Raw genomic sequence first — 20,467 nt, forward strand, 5'->3', positions numbered from 1 at the left:
TTATATAAAGAAAATTTGTTGGATACATCGTAGTATAAAAAATTAATTCGAAAGACCAAACTAAAAAAATTTCATAAAACAAAAAATAAATATATAATATAATCGTGTACTCTCTCTCTCTTTCTTCTACATCGAGAAAGTTTAAGTTTGAACTGTACGAAAGTTTCTATATATATATATAAAAAATATACACCCTATATATATGTATATATATAATAAAGTACTTGACTAACTTCGACATCTAAACTTGAGACTCTGGGGTGTCTCCACGGCATCGGGATCACGAAAAACTTTCCAAAAGACAACTACCAGAGACACAGAAGTTGTATTTCTATGACGAATAAACACCAGTGGTGGTTACATGAGTGCACTAACTTTATCCTCTCTCTCTCTCTCTTTTAAAATAACAATTGTGTGTGTATGTGTGTGTGTTAGAAAGAAAGAAAGATAGAAAATCAAATCTTACGTACAGGGTGATTCAAATATATTTTTTAGATACTTTGTTTTTTTCCTTTCCCCTCAAATTTTGTATGATTCAACTGTAAAAGTTGAATTGTCGTAATTAAATCTTACGTAAGAAAGTGGATAGAAATATTTTTGTAAATTATTTTAATAATTTATATTATTATCATTATTATTATTTTGTAGAAAGTTTTTCTTTTTTTCTTTTTAAAGTAAGTCAGTTTATAATTAGATTTGTAAAAATATGAAAAATATTTTTATTTCAAATCGTAAAATATATTTTTTGCTCCACCCTGTAGAAAAAAAAAGAGAAATAACAAAAAAGTAGCCAAAGTCAATTTCAATCTCCTTTAAACAGGATCACACACACACACATATATATAGTTTGTGTAACAGAAACAAGCGGAAAAACATGGTCGTGTTTGATTCAAATGGAAAAGAACTTCGTGGACGTTCAAGTCAGAGTCGGTTTCTATCAATATACGACGAAGAAACTATAAAAAAAAATATAGATAAAGAAAAAAAAAACTATTCGTTCGTGTGGTATATTCAATTTATTTTTCTCTTCGTCCTTTCCCCATTTATGACGTAAACTCGAATTGAATTTGTCATCTCTTTTGATTTTCTCTTTCTTGAAAAACCACTCAAACCTCCCACCCAACCCCACTCCTCACCCTAGTCACCTTCAACTTCTCCCCTCACCCCCATAAATTTTATATTTTCAGAAAGATACGAATAAAGTTTGATTGAAATTATTTAACATCATTTTAACACGTTTAATGTTATCATAATTTTACATAATTCATGATTTTCTTATCATATATTACACACATAGTGTATTAAAATATTATTTAAAAAAAAAAAAATGTAAATGCAAGCATGTGCAATCGTGTGCAACGTTATGGGATTAATGAGAGGGATGGAGAAATGGGGGTGGGGTGGTATTTAGTATCTAAATCGTTGGTTGGTAATCTTCCTGTTCCTTATGGGTATTTGCTTGAAGATTATTTGTATACACTGTGTATATAAATCAACATAAATGTATATTAGGAGAGGTATAAAGAAGAGATGAGACTATTTGCCAAGAACGTAGTATAGTTTTAAATCAACCCTGCTGAACGTTATCATAGCATGCTAGATATATTTTAAACACTAAGATAGTTCACAAATAATTTCTCTAGTAGATTTTTCTTTAGGTTTAAAGATATAAAACAAAAATGAAGAGATAAGAAATTTGATATTAGTTTTTTCATATAAAAATTGTAATTAAAGAGAGTACAATTACTATGATTCTTTTTATTTGGTTTTTTTGTTGTTGTATAAAATATGTGTCAGGTATCGTTTGCTATGATAACCAATTATAAATTTTTAATGAACAAGTAATACTAATCCACAAAATTAATTTTATTTTAATATTGTTTCCTCTATACATTTAATCTTAATTTTGATTTTCTGTTATATAAGAACAAACATAGTAATCAATCTATAGTTCATTTAATTGTTTATGAAATATATTTTGTCTGATAAAAAATAAAAGAAGAAGAAAAAGGAAACATTATGCAAATGATTGAAAATTACGAGTAAAAGGAAAAAAAAAAGGGGGGTGGATCGATGACTAACGAGCAAATAACAATTTTCCTCTTTTGGAAGAAAGTTTTGAAAGTTTCTCCCTTAAATCTCTTTAATCGTAACCTTCCTTCGAGGGTTGTTATGAACGTTCTTTGGATTACTTCCCACATCCCTCATCTATCTATTCCCTTGATCCTTTTCCTCCTTCTTCACCTATCTATTTTATCCTTCTCTTTCATAACCCTCTCTCTCTAGGATGGAAATACTATATCTTATAACTTTAAGGATACCATAAGATGATTTAGGATTTGACGTTGATTTATTGCAATCAATGACCTTTAAATTAAATCTAGAAAATTAATATATTCAAAAACAAATATAATATATATATATTATATATTAGATAGAGTGTCAAGTAATTGAAATTTTTGTATATAATTTTATAAATACAAATATAAATATGTAAATAATTGTGTAAAAAATTGACAATATGATGTGCATTACAAATTTCATACTTAATGATTTGTTTAATCGAGAACAAGAGGAATATAATAAATATAAGTATATAATATTTTGATAAAAAATAATAAAAATGAAATATATGATATGTATTAAAAATTGTATATACTTAACGAATCGAATGATTTGTTGTATGACACAGAACAAGTGTTCAACAATTATTCTTCATATTCTGTCGTCGGACTTTAAAATTGTTTGAAATTAAGATTGGATTAAACGTTTATCTATTGTTTATCTTCTGTTACAGTTTGAGAACCAATCAACCAAGCGGCCTGGAAACTGGTGGAGTTCGACTGGAATTGAGCAAAGCACTCGACCTTTGGGCCAGAAATTCGAAACTTACTTTTCAGGAAGTTAACAGTGACCGTGCTGACATATTGGTTTACTTCCATCGGTGAGAGAGAAAGATTTTATTTATTTATATATATATATATATAATTATTATTATATAATAATTAGACAAATGTGATATGGGATACACTGTGGTATTCATTTGCGTTGGGTGGTGATGGGGTCGTGCCAATGAAACAAAGTATTCTTGCAACATTTGAAAAACAAATTACAAATTTCGCATCATCGTTATCCCTCCTTCGTTTATTTTCATAAAAAAAAAAAAAATTAAACAAAAACCGAGTCATCAAAAATATACATGTACATCAAACTTCTTCCCACCAATCAAAACGATTCAAGCAATATTCTAAAACAAAAGTATAAGATTAATTACAATGAAGTATAAATAAATCTTTCAATGTACTGCAATTTTATCTTGTATTAATTTTAATTTTCTTTTTCTTTGCTATTCTATTAAATAACAATAGTAAAATAACTGAATGAGTAAAATAAAGGTAGTTTGGTTGAAAGGAATTTAACGTTTGGAAAGGGGGATGGTTGTAAAACATCATGGAAAACACCCTGTGGTGTGTAATTATCGTTTAACGTTAATAAGCCTTGCTTGGTATTCACATGAACTTGCCTGCAAGGGATTTGTTTTGTTCGCGTGAATGCACTAACACAAACCACTAATGTGTTATAAATTACTATGTATAAATATTACTTCTATGTTTATATAATATATGTACAGATATTTCTATAATATGCGTATATTATATATATATATATAAATATTTCTATATACACATATGTATGTATATGCATTTATAGATTATATTATGTGTAGGATATATGCACGTGCAAACACATCAATATACGTTTATATACCTTGAGTAAAGATATGTGTGTGTGTGTGTGTATGTTCTGTACACGTATGTTTGCGTTTGTATAAGTATATGTGGATATATAGATCGATAAAGAGGCAATAAACGTTATTACATGTTATCAAAGGAGAACGTCACACATACACATATACATACACTATTCATGGATAAGGAATTTGATCGTATACTTTGTTATGGTGTATTTTTATCTGCCTTTTTTATTTTCCATCAAAGTTATATCACTCGAATGAAATAATATATTAGTCGAGACAAAATTATGGTATCTTTAATACCCTTCAAATAATTTTTTTTTCTTTTTTATTAATTCGTGGATTAATATCATAATTGATGATTTGTTTTTTCTTTACTTTAAGGAGGGGTCGATCGTTCTGTATTATATTTTATTTTTTTACAGTGGTTCTCATGGTGATGGATATCCATTCGATGGAAGAGGACAAATTTTGGCCCATGCATTTTTCCCTGGCAAAGATCGTGGCGGGGATGCACATTTCGATGAAGAAGAAATTTGGTATCTTCAGGACAACAGCAATGAGGAAGGTAAATAATTAAAAAAACAAGCAATTAAAAATAATAATAAATTATATGACACATGTATATATATATAATCGTGTTCCATTTAAAAATTTTAATTATTGTTGAATGATTATACCAAAAAGAATTGTAAGAATTACGATTAGAAATGGTAATAGTATTTCTTTTCGATTTGTTGCCAAGTGGGTCACGTTAAAAAATGGCTGTTTCAAAAAGAATATGGAATAAGTCGAGGATTCGTGTATATTTGCGGATTTTCTTCGATATTATCAATGTTTCTTTCGATAGAATATAAGAAAAAAAAAAAAAAATAAAAAAAAAGAAACTAAATATAGAATCATATGTGATATATACACGATTTAGAAGATATTAAAAATTCTACGATATTATATTATATTCATTGATTATTCCACAAAAAAATTAATATTAAATAAATGTTTTAATATATTAAAAAATGCAGTTAATAATTAATTGATTAAATATTCAATCAATAATAGAAACACATTAATAATAAATACATCGACTGATACAAATAAAAATCAAATGATAATGATAATGAAATAAACAATTTTCAAATTAAAACCATCGGATATTATTATCATAGCTTAGAAAAAAAAAAAATACAATTTTAATCTTGAATTTAATTAACAAAACAAACAAACAGACAATAACAACGAATTATAAACGAAACAGAAAATATGGAAAAAAAAGAAAAAGAAAAATAGAAAGATTTGTCGAATACGTTCCGGAAAGATTTCAAATCCATTCTTCTCGATTAAACTGAAAGAAAAAAAAAAGAAGAAAAAAAAAAAGAAAGATAGAAAGATAGACAGATAGAAGATCGTGCAAGTAAGGGCTGTTCTAGGTATTAGAATGGAATCCCTTTCGACAATTCTCCGGGTCTTTACATTCTACCGTCGAACAGTGATTCCAAATTGGTCTCGTTAATAACGTCGGCTTATCTCTCTCTCTCTATCTCTCTCTCTCTCTCTCCCTCTTTCATTTATGCATCAATGCTATCTTCCTAGTGTGCAGGAGAGAAAGAGAGAGAGATGGAAGGTTTGATTCTCGACATAACAGCCGCCATTAGCATAGTTATAACGGTTGCAAGAACACCACAACGTCCCCCAACTACGAATTCCAACGTTCCTCTCGTTTAATATACGAATACATTTACGAGAAGGGAGGAACGAAACTTTGCTTTTATTTTTTTTTTTTTTTACTATTTTTTTTTTCCTTTATTTTTGTACTTTTGTGTTCTATTTTTCCTCCTCCTCCTCCTCCTCTTCCTCCTCTTTATTTATTTCTTCTTATTTTTCTCGCTCTTTTTCATTATCATTTTCTCTCTCTCTCTCTCTCTCTCTCTCTCTCTCTCTCTCTTTATTGGGAAAAAAACAAGAATAGAGGGAATAAGTAGAAACTTTAAAGAGAGAGTTGGATAGGGGTAGGAGGGTAAAATGAGAAGGGGATGTTTAATGCTACTTACCACTTTAATATATTGGGTTGGGGAAAAAGTATTGTCGTATTTGTACTTGTTCAATATGAAACGTCACATTGTTGGATTATTATTATTAATTTTTTTTATTTTGTTTTGTTTTGTTTTATATCAGTGAGAATGTTTTTAAACACTTGTTGATTATTGTTATATTAATTATATTGTTTATTATTTATTTTATTATTTCTCTCTCTCTCTCTCTACTGCATTTGATTAATTTATTAATTGAAAGTTATAGATGATGATGATTAATGTTTTGCAGATTAAAATTTGTATATTACTGTAAGAATTTAAAATTCGAAAATATGAATATGTATTTGTAATGTGATGTAAGTTTTTTTAAATTTCTTTTTTTTTTTTTTAAATTTTATTATTTATATTATACACGAAGATACTTTTTCCCCAACCCAATATGTATAAAATATTCTACATACTTACATACTTATTTATGTATATATATATATTTGTATATTATATTGTTTCATTCTAAAAGCATGGAAATATCGAGACATTAGCCTTTTAAACGTTATTTACCTTCTTCTTTCATTGTCAGGATTTTCTTTTTTCTTTTTATTCTTCTATTTTTTTTTGTCGATAAAACAATAGACTAGTTTTTAATTGAAATGAACGTTTCTTGAGAAAAATTATTACACCGAGGGATGAATTTTAAATACAGACGAGTTACTTGGCTGAGTATCATTTGAAACAAGAAATGTATTATTTGAAGTATCTCAATATCAATAAAATTATGCGATTCTATTATGACAATATTGGAATATTAATTAAACAAAAGAAAACAGAAAAATAAATGCTTAATCGTTTATTTGTTCGAAGAACAATAAACATTGTCCTACGATCTATAACAAAAATATTAAAAGATGATGACGATGGTAGAAAATGGGGATGAAATGAGGATGAAATGGAAATGGGGTGGGGGTGGGAGTTGGGGGGTGTACAGGTAGAGAGAAAAGCACTACTCGAAGCGAATTTGCGAGATAGGTGAAAATCAGCTTCCTCGACATTTTGAATATTTTATGACAGGAGTAGAAGGGGGTAAGGGGTTGGGGTGAGGTTCCCCCTTTCCTCTTCCCCTGCTGTCATACACCCCCTACCCCTAGTGTGTGCGTAGTACTAGTAGCGTGTTCCATTTAGTCGTTTATGAAAAATTCATATTTGCCTGGAGCTTCTCGTGTATGGAAAAGTCGAAGGAAGGGTGTCTCGAGTTATCGGCAAAGCTATCGATGAGATAGCAAAATAGCTGAGAGAGAGAGAGAGAAAGAGAGAGATCGCTAAAATAGAAAAAAAAAAGAATAGTAGACGAACAAAAAATAATAAAAAATAAAAATGTTACCGAAATATTTCACGATTAATCCTTTAACTACTCGTAAGTGTAATATTAATTAAACATATTTGTAAACACGTGTATATAAAAATATTTGTAAACACGTGTATATATATAACACGTGTGTATAGATATCGATAAAATACTATTTGTACAAATTTAGAATCACGTTTTCCTATCAAAAATGTTGTACGTATTTTTTATTTTTGTTTACCAAAAAATCATTTCTTTGAATGATTCTCTCTAATTAAAAAAAATATAATATTTTTATTCGAGTAAAAATTATCCGAACACGTTGGGTGTGGTAGATAAGTTTGATAAGATGATTTAATATATTATAAACGTGAAAGAAAGATTGGAAAAGTATGATTGATAGATAAAATCAATTGCATATTTTTATTTATAATACGTTTGGGAGATTCTTCCTTTTTATTTTTTATTTTTTTTATTTTTATTTTTCCTCCGTTTCGTTTCCCCCATGCAACCACCATCACTAGCACTCAAATAAGGAGGCACTCCTGTAAACTTTTCACTTTTCATTTCGATCGAAAATTTGTCGGTATCCTACTCGAGAGAAAAGTTTCACTTGAAAAATAAAGTATATAAGAAATAATAAAAAAGTGATAAAGAGAGAAAGAGAGAGATAGTAATATTACGTGATAAGAAATATAGAAATCCCATGTGTATTTATTCACGTGTTAATGTGTGTATAATACGTGTTTCATATTTATAGAATATACGAGTGTATATTAAAGTGAACGTGGATAAAGATAAAAGTAGTCTGTGTGTATATAAGAAAAAATATATAAAGAAATAGAAATAGAAATTAGAACAAAAAAATAATAATAATATATATTGAACGGGTACCAATAAAAATGAGATAGAAAATAACAAATAGAGAAGTTTATGGTGGGTAGGGTGTAGAGAGAGGAAATATAAATGTAATAATAAACGATAGAGAATAAAAATAATAATTATATTATGTTTGTAATCAAAATAAAATTAATAAAAATTATTGACTGTATAGAAAAAAATACGCATTTTAAAACAAAGAAATAAATTTGAATAGTATCTCTCTGTTTCTTTTTTTTTTTTGTATTTTATATGGGTAACAGTAAGTATTTGTGAAAAAGTGTTAGCAATATCAATATCAATATCACAATATATGTATAAGTGTGTGAAAGTGAGATGATCGGAGAGGGAGGGAGAGAATATGTGTGAAATTGTGTATGGGGGGGAAAAATATATCTATGTATATGTATATATTGATTTTCAGTATTTACCAAATGGTTTCGATTCTGGCACCTTTGTAAATACTGAGGTTGACTTCGATAAATATTCAATGGGTGGTTGGTATCCGTTCGATCAATCGAAAGGAATCAACATGAACGAGCTAGTTCATACTCGATTTCGTATATTTCAATAACTTTCTATTTTGAAAAAAATCACTATAATAGATAATTGTTAGAACAATATCTTTTATCAATCCGATATATTACTTTTTCCAAAAAAAATATCGTTTGTTTTATTATTAAATACATATTCAACACATACGCAAAAATATATATATAAATTAAATATTAAAAAAATAGTATTTTATAATATTTAATATATTTTTTTTGTCTCCTCCAACTTTGAAACGCGTGAATATGTTTCATTATTAAAAATAAAAAATGTATTTAAATATTCTTTATCCACATTAGTTTCTACCAGGCACGAGATATAATATAAAAACTGTATCTAGCATGTGTGCAAATAAAAAGATAAAGAAAGAAAGAAAGAACAAAAAAAAATTATACTGAGCGTTGGCCTACTTTCAACTGCACTTTAATTCGAGAAGGATTTTTTTTTTTTTTTTATTAAAATCGGACATCCTTCTTCCTCCCCTTTCTATCCTTTCTTTCTTATTTCTTTTATACTTGCACCATTTGAAAAAGATATATATATTACAAAAATTACATTTAAATAATAAATTATAAAAAACTGTCTGTGCGTGCGTGCGTGCGTGTAAATTAAGAAATAAAAGAAAAATGTATTGTTCTAACAAACGCGTTTGTTAAAATTCTTAACTTGTAAATCAAAACAAGCCAAAGAATCTCGTTGTATTAATTTATCTTTAGATTTTGCACTAACTTGACAAGAAAATTGCGAAAAAATTTGTTAACTTGATAACATAATTATTTCTTTAACACATTTCAAAATTATAATAAATAATCTTAAAGTAAAATAAACTCATGTGTGAGTATCATATAACACACACACACACAGTATTTTCTACGAATTTATATTTTCTTTAATTATATATATTTTATATAGGAATTACTTAATTAATATTATATCTTATAAGAAGGGAGTGTTACCTATATGTATAAAAAATATTTTAATTAATCTCCAGACGAATGAAATTTTATCTGAAAGTAATCAAATTTCATTGTCGAAGATAGTCATCATTTAAAATTGAAGATGAAACTGTTTCTCGACTTTTGATACGTCCCTGAGTACACACATAACTATTCCTAGTTGTTATCGGTTTCCTTGACTTGTTCCTTGACTATCTTTGGATAGATCAACTTCCTAGAAATAGAAGAAGAAGAGTGGAAAGATGAAAGGACTCGTAGGGATAGGGAAAAGGGAACTTGAAGAAGAAGGAAGGAAAGAGAAAGAGAGAGAGAGAAAGAGAGAGAGAGAGAGAACGTTGGGTAACTCGAGGGACTATACTTAAAGCAAGTTTCCTCGTTAGAAACTTTCCTAGGTAGGATATTTTGAAATTGCAAGGCCGTTACCATCAGCTGCCAAGGTTCTGCAATTTATTGCTATTCAACCAACTATGGTGTACGTTTTCTTGATCGAAATTTCGAAAAAACGATGCTAAAGGAATGAAAACAAGAATAACAACTCGAAAAAGAAATAAAAGTAGAAGTAAAAAGTGATATTATATAAGAAGAATCTTTTTTTATAATACAACATTCCACTTAACTCGAGCAAATCCTTATTTCTTTCTATTATATTGTAAAATTTAATTTAAATTTTACGTATAATAATAATAATATCGCATTAACAATGTTACAAAATCACTGAGAATGAATTTGATTATTTATTGAACGTATATATAATGTTTGAATAAATATATTATATATCTGTGTTATAAATAATATTTATTATAGTATTTAATAATTTCCATAGGAACTAGCCTATTCGCCGTAGCAGCTCACGAATTTGGTCATTCCCTTGGGTTAGCACATAGTTCTGTTCAAGGAGCTCTAATGTATCCTTGGTATCAAGGATTGAGTCCTAATTACGAGCTACCAGAAGATGATAGACATGGAATACAACAGATGTATGGTAAGTCATTATTATTTCACATTTTTCACACACATTTATTTTATTATTTCTTTGTGAAAATGTTCATACTTTTGTTTTTTTCTTTTTAATTTTGGGACACTGTTTATATTCGTCTCTTTTTATTTTTTGTATCTGCTCTTTCTTTCTTTTTTTATTCCAAATAACAATGCAAAAATATATATTCAAGTATATTTATTTTATTATTATTATTTATTATATTTTATTTTTGTATTATTTATTATTATATCTTTTATCATATTATAACGAGAGATACTTCTCTTCCCTTTCTTTTGATCAATATAGTTACAATCGCGAATAATAACAACCATTGGAAATTTATGGTTCCTTTGTGGTTCAACTCGAAAGAGCGTGAAGCTTTAACACGATGGTTTTTTAAAGGATTTATTTATTATAATGATCCCAATAGAGAACGTTATTTTATTCTTCTTTATCATAGGAAAAAATAACAAGATGTTATATTTTTTATTAATCTAATTGGCACGATTTGTTAGATCAAATTTTAATTAAAAATATTAAAACCTTTTTCGATTTGAATTTATTTAAATGTATATTTAATAATATTATATCATTGTGAATATAATCACAATTATTTAATTCGATAATAACACTTATTGTTATTTTATAAAACATCCCCTATAGGTTGTTACAATCCAATAGATAAAATAAATAGACAGATAGAGATAGGAAGATAAATAGAAAGAAATAGTGTTGAATTTAGGAAAACGATACTGAGAGAAACGTTTGACTAGTATTATGTATATGTGTGTGTGTGTATATCTACTACAACGATGTAAAGAAAGTGATAGTAAGTGGTATCAGTAGTAGTGAGGCAGTTTGAGTTGGCGCCAGTGAAGTAGGGTAAAACGTTTGAGCAGACAAGTAGTAAAGTCGTCGTATAGTCAGACTGAGCAAAGTATTTCTCCTACAAATAATGAATAGGTTTCTCTTTTCTAAAAACACCGCCGAACTGACACCAATGTATTTTTAAATACAGGATGAGATTGAAAAGCTACCTTCGTTGATCTTAAAAACCCCTATTACTCATTCAACACTTCTTTTTATTTATTTATTTATTATTCAAGAGAATCGCATAGAGAGAGAGAGAGAGAGAGAGAGTAAAAGAACAAAAAAAAAAAAACACAAAAATTCTACAACTTGTGTCGCGTCGTTAATTTTTTATTCGTAGAAATATATAAATGAAACGTGTGTGTGTGTGTGTGTGTGTATAAAAAATATATTATTTTTTAGATCAAAACTGATATTTATTGCATTAGGAATTTTTTAGGAAAATTCTATCCCATCATAGGTTTTGAAAAATAATTAAAATTATAAATGAAAAGTATATATTCCCCATTGGCATAAATTTTCCGAGGATAATTTAATTTATGCGAATAATTATTGAAATTACTATATACAACAACAATAACTATCTTTATTATATTTAATGATGATTTATGATGTATATCACACAAGAATGAACTTATTTATTCGATAATAAGATACGTACACACGTATAATAAAACTTTCTGAATACTATTTCTGAATAACTCAAGAACCGTCTAAAACCATCTTAAACAACACTTGAAACAGAAGATATATAACTTCTACGTGAATATTTGAAAAGATAATATAAGAATAACTTTACCTATATGCATATATATATATATATCAAATATTCTAACATATAAATCATCACACGTTATCTTACATAATCAAACAAACTTTAAAAAGAAAAGAAAAAGAAAAAGAAAAAGACCTAGAGAATAATAAAATCCCACATTATTTTAGAAAACAGAAATCATATTTAAAATTACTATAATTCTCACCAATAAAACATTTATACAAACAAATTCTATACTTTTCCATATTCCTCCTTTCACCCCCTTGGGTGGTCTCAATAAAAATCAATTCAACAATAGTATTAACACACATAACAACAAAAATCATGATTATAATAAAATCATTAGGAATAATCTGATCAATTTAATTCTTTAAGGCATACGTTTAGAAAATAAGGGGTATACACATAGTAGAGTCAGACGAGGATGAAATGAAACGTGAATAAAATATAAAGAATGACCAGGAGAAGGTTTTTTGTTTCCCTGCGGGATATGGGTCGGTCGTAAAGAGGGTGGTGATGAGGTGGAGGTGATGGTGTAGGGGGAGGGGGAGGGGGAGGGGGATAGTTGGGCAGGCAGACCAAGAGTGATTTACTATGCCAGCTTTGTCGGTTTTCCAGAGGGATCGCAAATGCATTCCAACTCTCTCTCTCTCTCTCTTTCTCTTTCTCTTTCTCTTTCCATCTTCGTTCCCATTCCTTTTCCTATACCATTACCATGTGTGTGTATGTGTTTGTGTATGTGTATCGTGTTTGCGTTACGAACACGACTCGGTACACGTTAACTCGCCGTTGGTTTCGCGGCCGAGTACTGAAAGGGCGATGGTCACATTTGTTTTCCATGAAAAGTAAGGGGGATGTACTTGAATGGTGCTACTCGAACGAGGAGTCCATCGAACTAGTAATAGTAATAATAGTAGTAGTAGGAAGTTGGGGTGGTTCTAATGGTGTGGTAGTAGTATTTATTCTTTGTATTATTTCTCTCGATGATGTTTCCATCATTTTCTAATTAAATTTCCATATTTTTCATAAGAATTTGAAAAACTTATCTGTGTCTGTGTGTATTATGTGGTTTTCTTTTATTCTTTATTTAAATTACTTTATTTCTTTTTTTTTTATGTGATATCATTCATAGGAATTTTACCATTCAAATTGAAACAAATTAAAGGAGAACGTGTTGTTACACGTGCGCAGGGTGGGACCCTTCTAAAATTTCAGGAAATTCATTCAACTTTATAGCTCACATATATATATATATATATATATGTATATGTATTTCTAGAGGAAACAAGCTTTCAGCTTTAAAGGACCGAAATAAATATATAGGGTATAGACGAAAAAAGGGTAGTATAAAAACAGGAACACTGGAATTCGTCCTTGTTGTTTCCCTTTTCCGTTCTGCGGAAAAGTAAAAAGGATGATGAAGATCTCTACAACAACAAAAAAAGGAGGGAGAGGGGGGGATAGAAAGAAAAAGATAACAGGGTTTTACCTTCGGTGGTTGGGGCTGGTTTTGTACAGTCGGAGAAGAGAAGGTGGGGGTGGGGGATGTTTTTAAAAAAGAAAGAAAGAAAAAAAAAAAAAAAGAAGGAGCGGAGTATTCGCTATTATTCTTCTCTGTCTTTTTTTTTTTCTTTTTTTTTATCTTCTTCTATGAAAGATTTCATTTCAGTCTTTTATCGATGAAGATGAAAAGAAGAAGAAGAAGAAGAACACTGGCAAAAGGGTAGACCGCTTGTTGTTGTTTCCCTTTATCCCTTGGAATCTTTTCTCTCCTTTTACCAGATATTCCCATTCCCTTTTACCTTCCCCGAACCCGAACCCCACCCCCACTTTCAATACAACCCCCAAACTGCCGTTACTATCACGATCCTAAATTCCACTTACTTAGTTTAAGGGATAAAAAGCGTTCGACGAATTCCTATTGAAATAATTATTTCATCCCTTTTCTACTCGTTATTTTCTTCCTCTTCTTCTTCTTCTTCGGTTGTATTTCCGACATTTATTTTCTTTCCTTTTTTTTTACTTTACCGTAGATTTTTCTTATTTGTTAACCTGCAGCTAATTATTCTAAGGGTTGAAGGGAAATAATTGGATAAACGAGAGAAAACTGGAGCAATGGGGCGGTGTTAAGAATATTTCTCTCTCTCTCTCTCTCTCTTTCATTTTTTTTTTTTCTTTTTCTTTCTCTATTTTTTCCTTTTTTCCTATTAGGAAACGATGGAAAAGAAATTTTTCTTTACCTTCCTATTGGTTATCTATCTTCCTCGTAACTCTTGCAACTTATTATTTAAATCCTATAGAATTATTGATTTTTTTTTTCCAATTAGTTATAATTATTTTTTTGTGTTAAGATAATAAAGAAAGTTCCTTATCAATTGAATAAATAAATAAATAAATGAACGAGTAATTCAATCATACGTTCATTAATAAATAATTAAAAATAATTAAATAAATAATGAATGTGAATAAAATGATTGAGCAAATGAATGAATGAATGAATGAATGAATGAATGAATAAATGAACGAATGAATTGACAATTTTCGTAGTTTTTTTTCGGTACAATTACTGCACTCATTCTCTTACCGTTCGTTTTACCCCGAATAATCATATCGAATTAAATCCGCGTCCCTATTGTTCCCTTAAAAAGGGACAAAAAGACAGAGAAAGAAAGAAAGTAAGAGAGGGGGAGAAGATAAAAAACAAAAAAATGGAGTATAAAAAGAGAAAGAGAGAGATGATAGTATTCGGGAAGTGCCAGAGGCGGTCGTTTTAAAATAATTTGATGCATTATTTATTGTCACGAACGAAAGTGCTTCCTTTCTTTCCCGCGAGAAGAGAAAAAAAATTAAACAAAAAAAAAAGAAATGGAAAAGAAGAAGAAGAAGTGACGAACGTAGTCCTTAGCACCCCCACCCCACCCTAACCCACTCATCATTTCTTTTTTGTTTCTTTTTCCTCCTTCTCAACCCCCCAACGCATTCTAAAATCTCGTTTTAAAGAACCACAGACAAAAGGTGTGCAGATTTCACCCTTCCAAAATGATGATGATGATGATGGCACCTGGCGTCTTCTTATATTCCCCTTCCCCACCTCAACTTCCTATTCCTAACCCTTATAATACTTAAACCCTCATCTTGCTTCACCAATCTTTCTTTTTTTTTTTAAGTATCCATTTATACATTGAAAAGAGAAATATTCTATCTCTGATTCAATTGTATTGTGTTTCTTTATGGATTAACAATTAGGTTTATATCATTATTTGAATCATTTATTTGTTCTATCTGTCTGTCTGTTTGTCAATGCGCGTGTTTCATTCTTTCCGACTATCATTTTCTTTCCAAACACGTTTCTCTCTATTCTCCTATTTTCTATCTCTCTTTTTATATTTTTCTCTTTGATTCATTTTCTTTCATTTTCTTTGATTTTCTTTCTCAGTCTGTCGATTCGGATCACAATCCCTTTACTTCTTTTACTAACTCATTTTATTCCTCCTGTTTTTCTTCTCTCTTTTAGTTTCATTTTCATTCGGTTTGTCAATCCGCCCCGCCTGCTGCTAGCTAGCTATCCATTTCCCGTGCTGCTTCCTCTTTTCTATTTTTCTCTTTTTTTTTGTTACTTTTGTTTTATTCTCTTTTCTATTTCTCTCTCTCTCTCTCTCTCTCTCTCTCTCTGTTTTGCACCAACTCTCTTTTTGTACTTTTCTTTATTTCACGTTATCTTTATTTCATTCGATTCGTATCTTATCGCATTCATCGAAAAATCTCAAATCCCATTACTTTTATTATTATAATTGAAAGTATGATAATACGTAGAAAAAAAAATATTAGATAGATAAAAAGTATAGAGAAATAAAAGTGAGATATATTTTTATTGTAATAAAAATGTGTATAGTAGGGTGGGGGAGTACCGTAAAAGTATAAAAAAAAAAACGTATCAAAAGTAAGTACGAGGTTGCTAAAGGGAGGGTGATATGGGGGGTTAGGGAAAAAGAAGAAAAAAATAAAGCAAAAGAAAAAAAAATACGATCGTTAGGTACTCAACGAACGAGAGTAATACATAAACTTCTTCGTTTCTTGCGGCATGCATAAAACATATTTTTCCTACGTTAACTTTAACGACGTTGCAGTTTCTACGACTACTACTACTACTATTACTATTATTACTTAGGTTTTATTTTCACCAACGGTTTTGAATTTACCTTTAAAACTTACCAGAAGAAATTCAAGCTTTATTTAGTTACTTTTTTTTAACGTTGTTTTGCGTACGTAAATATCATCGTTTGTCGAATAAATAAAATGATATTTTTTAAAGGAGGAGTATATACAGTAATTTTCAGAAGGAAATAAAAAAAAACAAAAATCAGAAATTATAGTATTAATAGGAAATATCAATTATACTTTAGGGTGTATTTATGCATATCATCATATCGATCTCACCGTTTTACCTTTAGTCGAGGAAATACGTGATAGGAGAGTTCCAACTGAACCAAATACCTAGTTATATATATATGTATGTACCATTAGTATATCTACGTGCTTGTGTCTACATTTCTATATTCATCTATACATACATATATACATACATACACTATCAGCCAAAAGTTTATTAATCGTTAAACAAATTGAAATAAACTATGAATGATGAACCTTTTTAAAAAACAAAAATAAAAGAAAGATCATTAACACTTATTCAAATTTTGTATCACATAAATAATAAGAATGAAAATTCAATCATTATTATTGAACAGGCCTATAAAATAAATATGGCGTTTAATATATATGGTATTATAATATATATGGTATTCAAATTTTGTATCACATAAATAATAAGAATAAAAATTCAATCATAATTATTGAACTGACTTATAAAATAAATATATCACGTTTGATATATTATAATATATATGGTGTTTTACGAAAATCGTCAAATGATTTCAAACTTTTAGCTGATAGTGTATGCGAAAGAGTAAATGAGAGAAAGTGTGAGAAAATGAGAGAGAGAGAGAGAGAGAGGAACAGATGGACCAGAAAATCCCAGTGCTGGTGGTGGTGGTGCTGCTGGAATGGTTTAGGGTGGTTTAGGGTGTTGAAGGGATGCAAAACCCCTCGTGGGGTTTCGAGATGGGTGGTCGAGATCCGTGTGGAAATCCTTCGTAATTGCAGGCACCATCCAAGCATCCCTTAATGAGCAACCCAAGGGCTAATTTCGTATTCCAAGGAGAGAATCTACTACTAACTTTTCTAGGATAACTACGAGCTACCAAGATTACTTCTTCTTCCTATATCTACGACTAAATTCTCATCTTTCTTTTTCTTTTTCTTTCTTTTTTTTTTTTTTATCTTAAACGTATAACATTATTCTAAAATTAGATAACAAGAGAAAAAACACGCTCGAATGAAAAAACAATAATTATTTCTATTGTCAATTAATAATTACAACAATAACTATATTTTTCTAATGATTTGCAAACGATTGTTTTGAGATTGAATTAATATTTTATATTGCATAACACTAGAAAAAAAATCAACACGTATATTTTTAAATAATACAATTTTCTTTGAAAAATACGTTAGTTTATTCTATGCGATAACGATTTGACGGAATTAAACATTTAAAAACTGTGACTAACATATATATATAAATATATATATAATATTAATATGAAGACGATGTTGCTTTAAGAAAGAGAATTCCTGAGAAGATTTTAGTTCAAAGGAGATGGGAATTGGTAGGGGTGTAGAAGGGATAGGGGGGATGGAAAGATAGAGAATAGTTTATGTTCTGGCGGAAATGGCAAGAGAAACTACGAACGCGTTCCTTGCTAAAGCGACAATTTATACCTCTTATACATATGTATATAAATATCAGAGATTGCAATGCGGATAAATTGTGCATCTTTGCAATTTTTTGAACCTTTGCAAATTGATTTATTACTCGATACAGTATTCTACGCGTAGACAAAAGAGTGCACTTTAATTTAATCTAAGTTTCATTAAAATCTATTAACTTTTAGTATAAAAAATATTAATCAAAACTTTTCAAAGAAATTGCAAAGATGCATAATTTAGCTTATTGCAATCTCTGATATCCCTATCACATTATTTTATTACATTTTTAATTAATACTAATTACTATTAGAAATCTCATATTTAATAATTTGATTTTGGACATTATTAATATTGATAAATCAATACGATAATGTGGCATAATATAATATAATATAATATATATATATATTAGTGTAACGTGAAAAGAGAGATAGAGAGAAAATGGAAGGGATGGAATGATAATTAATATTCATAACTATGCGGTCAGCTAATTAGTACAATCTACAAAACGAGCTGCGGTAGAGACACGTTATCGAAAAGAGACCGGGAGGGGAGAGAAGGAGTGCAGATTGGTTTAGCACAAATCTAATCTCTTCCTTCTAATCGTTTGATGCAATTACAACGAAAGATTATCCGATATAATTCCCCATTTAATTTCATTTAAATCTCTTTAATTTTCCCTCTCCTACGCTTTATTTTTTTCCCCTATTTAAATTATCTTGAATATATTTTTTTCAATCTCCCCCCATAAGAAATCTGTTTGCCAATGAACCGTCAACAATCGTGCGATATTTAATTATAAAAATATTGAATGAAAAATTGATGAGAACGCGTATAAATTTGTGTTTTTATTTTGTTATAACAGGTGCTCCTGAAGAAAAATTATGGGGCAATATACCGGGTGGACCATTCCCACCAGAAAGGCCAACACCCCCAACTACGACGACAACGACAACTACGACAACAATGAAACCAGCAACGACTTACAGACCCTGGAGAACGCGACCAACGAGACCCAATCACTATCCAGACTATGGTAGACCTAGAAGACCAGATCGTTATCCGTCGAAACCAGATTACAGAACTGAGAGGCCGGACTATCGACCCCAGAGACCCCACAAACCTCATAGACACCACACTACCACAATCCCGACAATGACGACTACTACTGGTAGACCAACGATTTCTCAAAGACCTAGGTTTAGGTGGACACAATCACCTAGGAATGATATTCCTAATAAATGTGACACCACTTATGATGCTATTAGCATTATTCGTAGAGAAGTGTTCATATTCAAAGGACGTGTAAGTAATCATCATTATATTTCTCTATGATTGTTTTAACAATTATTTAATTATATCGAAAGAAACTTTTGATTTAATCCAATAATTATAATGCAAGATTGAAAAGTTTTGAACTTAATACAAGGAGGAGGAAAAACTTCAAATATTAATTACAAATAAAATAATAAATATATGATAGTAAATAAGTGAATAATTTGAGATCACTTTTTAGATTAGGGTTTAAGATTAACGCGAGAAACCTTTATGAGAAATATTAAATAAAATGATTTTATGTATTGATTGTGTTTGATAGTATCTATGGAGGATCGGTGACAAAGGATTATACGAAGGCTACCCAGCAGAAATAACGAGGTTGTTCAATTTACCAGAAGATATTGACCACGTGGATGCAGTTTACGAGAGGCCAGACAAGAAAATAGTATTTTTCATAGGGAAACAATATTACGTCTTCATTGCCAATAATCTCGAATCGGGATATCCAAAACCATTGACGGTTCTTGGTCTTCCAGCGTCGTTGGAAAAAATTGACGGTGCTATGATTTGGGGACACAACAGTAGAACTTATTTCTTCAGCGGTTCCATGTATTGGAGGTATATATTTGTTTTTTTTTTTTTTTCAAAATGATCATTTCTTCCTTTTTAATATACGCGTTCGAGTTTTATTCAAATTTTATCTTCCTTTATCCTTTTTAACGTGGATCTCTTCCTATTCCTTGTTATAAAGAAACTCGTAGAAAGTTTTATTGAGAAATAAAGTTTTTATAGCGAATCCATCTAAGTGATAACGAATCTCTACGGGATGGGGGAGGATAGGGGGTGGAGATGGGGGTGAAGGAAATCGTAGTTGTTCAATTGTTCGAATTTTAAAATCACAATTTTCTTCTAGTAAACTAAGTTTCGAATAAGAAAGAAAAAAAAAGTCTTACAACATTAAACTTTTGTGTCCTATATTTTCAACCCTTCCTATATAAATTGAAAATGGAAACAAGTGACGTTATTTTCTCTATTTAAAAATTGAATATATATATATTATAATATTATATGTTTCTTCAAATTTCATCTTTTCAGGTTCGACGAATCAGTTAATTATGTTGAACTGGATTACCCAAGAGATATAAGTAGTAATTTTGGTGGCGTTGGAAACGACATCGATGCTGTGTTTCAATGGAAAGATGGTAATTACAAATAATAATAAT

General features: G+C 29.5%; 1 protein-coding gene across 2 annotated transcripts in view; it reads left to right on the forward strand.

Annotated features, from left to right (window-relative positions):
* LOC106787356 (matrix metalloproteinase-2-like) overlaps nt 1-20,467 on the forward strand; it is a 117,925-nt gene that overhangs the window by 96,887 nt on the left and 571 nt on the right. For both annotated transcript variants that reach the window (XM_014749646.1, XM_014749647.1), the window contains 6 exons: nt 2,798-2,944; nt 4,180-4,322; nt 10,337-10,495; nt 18,832-19,271; nt 19,564-19,862; nt 20,340-20,446. In XM_014749646.1, the coding sequence (XP_014605132.1) occupies nt 2,798-2,944; nt 4,180-4,322; nt 10,337-10,495; nt 18,832-19,271; nt 19,564-19,862; nt 20,340-20,446 (1,295 nt within the window). The remainder of the gene's footprint in view (nt 1-2,797; nt 2,945-4,179; nt 4,323-10,336; nt 10,496-18,831; nt 19,272-19,563; nt 19,863-20,339; nt 20,447-20,467) is intronic.

Source organism: Polistes canadensis, unplaced genomic scaffold, assembly GCF_001313835.1.
Source record: "Polistes canadensis isolate GaletaPanama2010 unplaced genomic scaffold, ASM131383v1 scaffold_99, whole genome shotgun sequence".
In the NCBI taxonomy this organism is placed as follows: Eukaryota; Metazoa; Arthropoda; class Insecta; order Hymenoptera; family Vespidae; genus Polistes; species Polistes canadensis.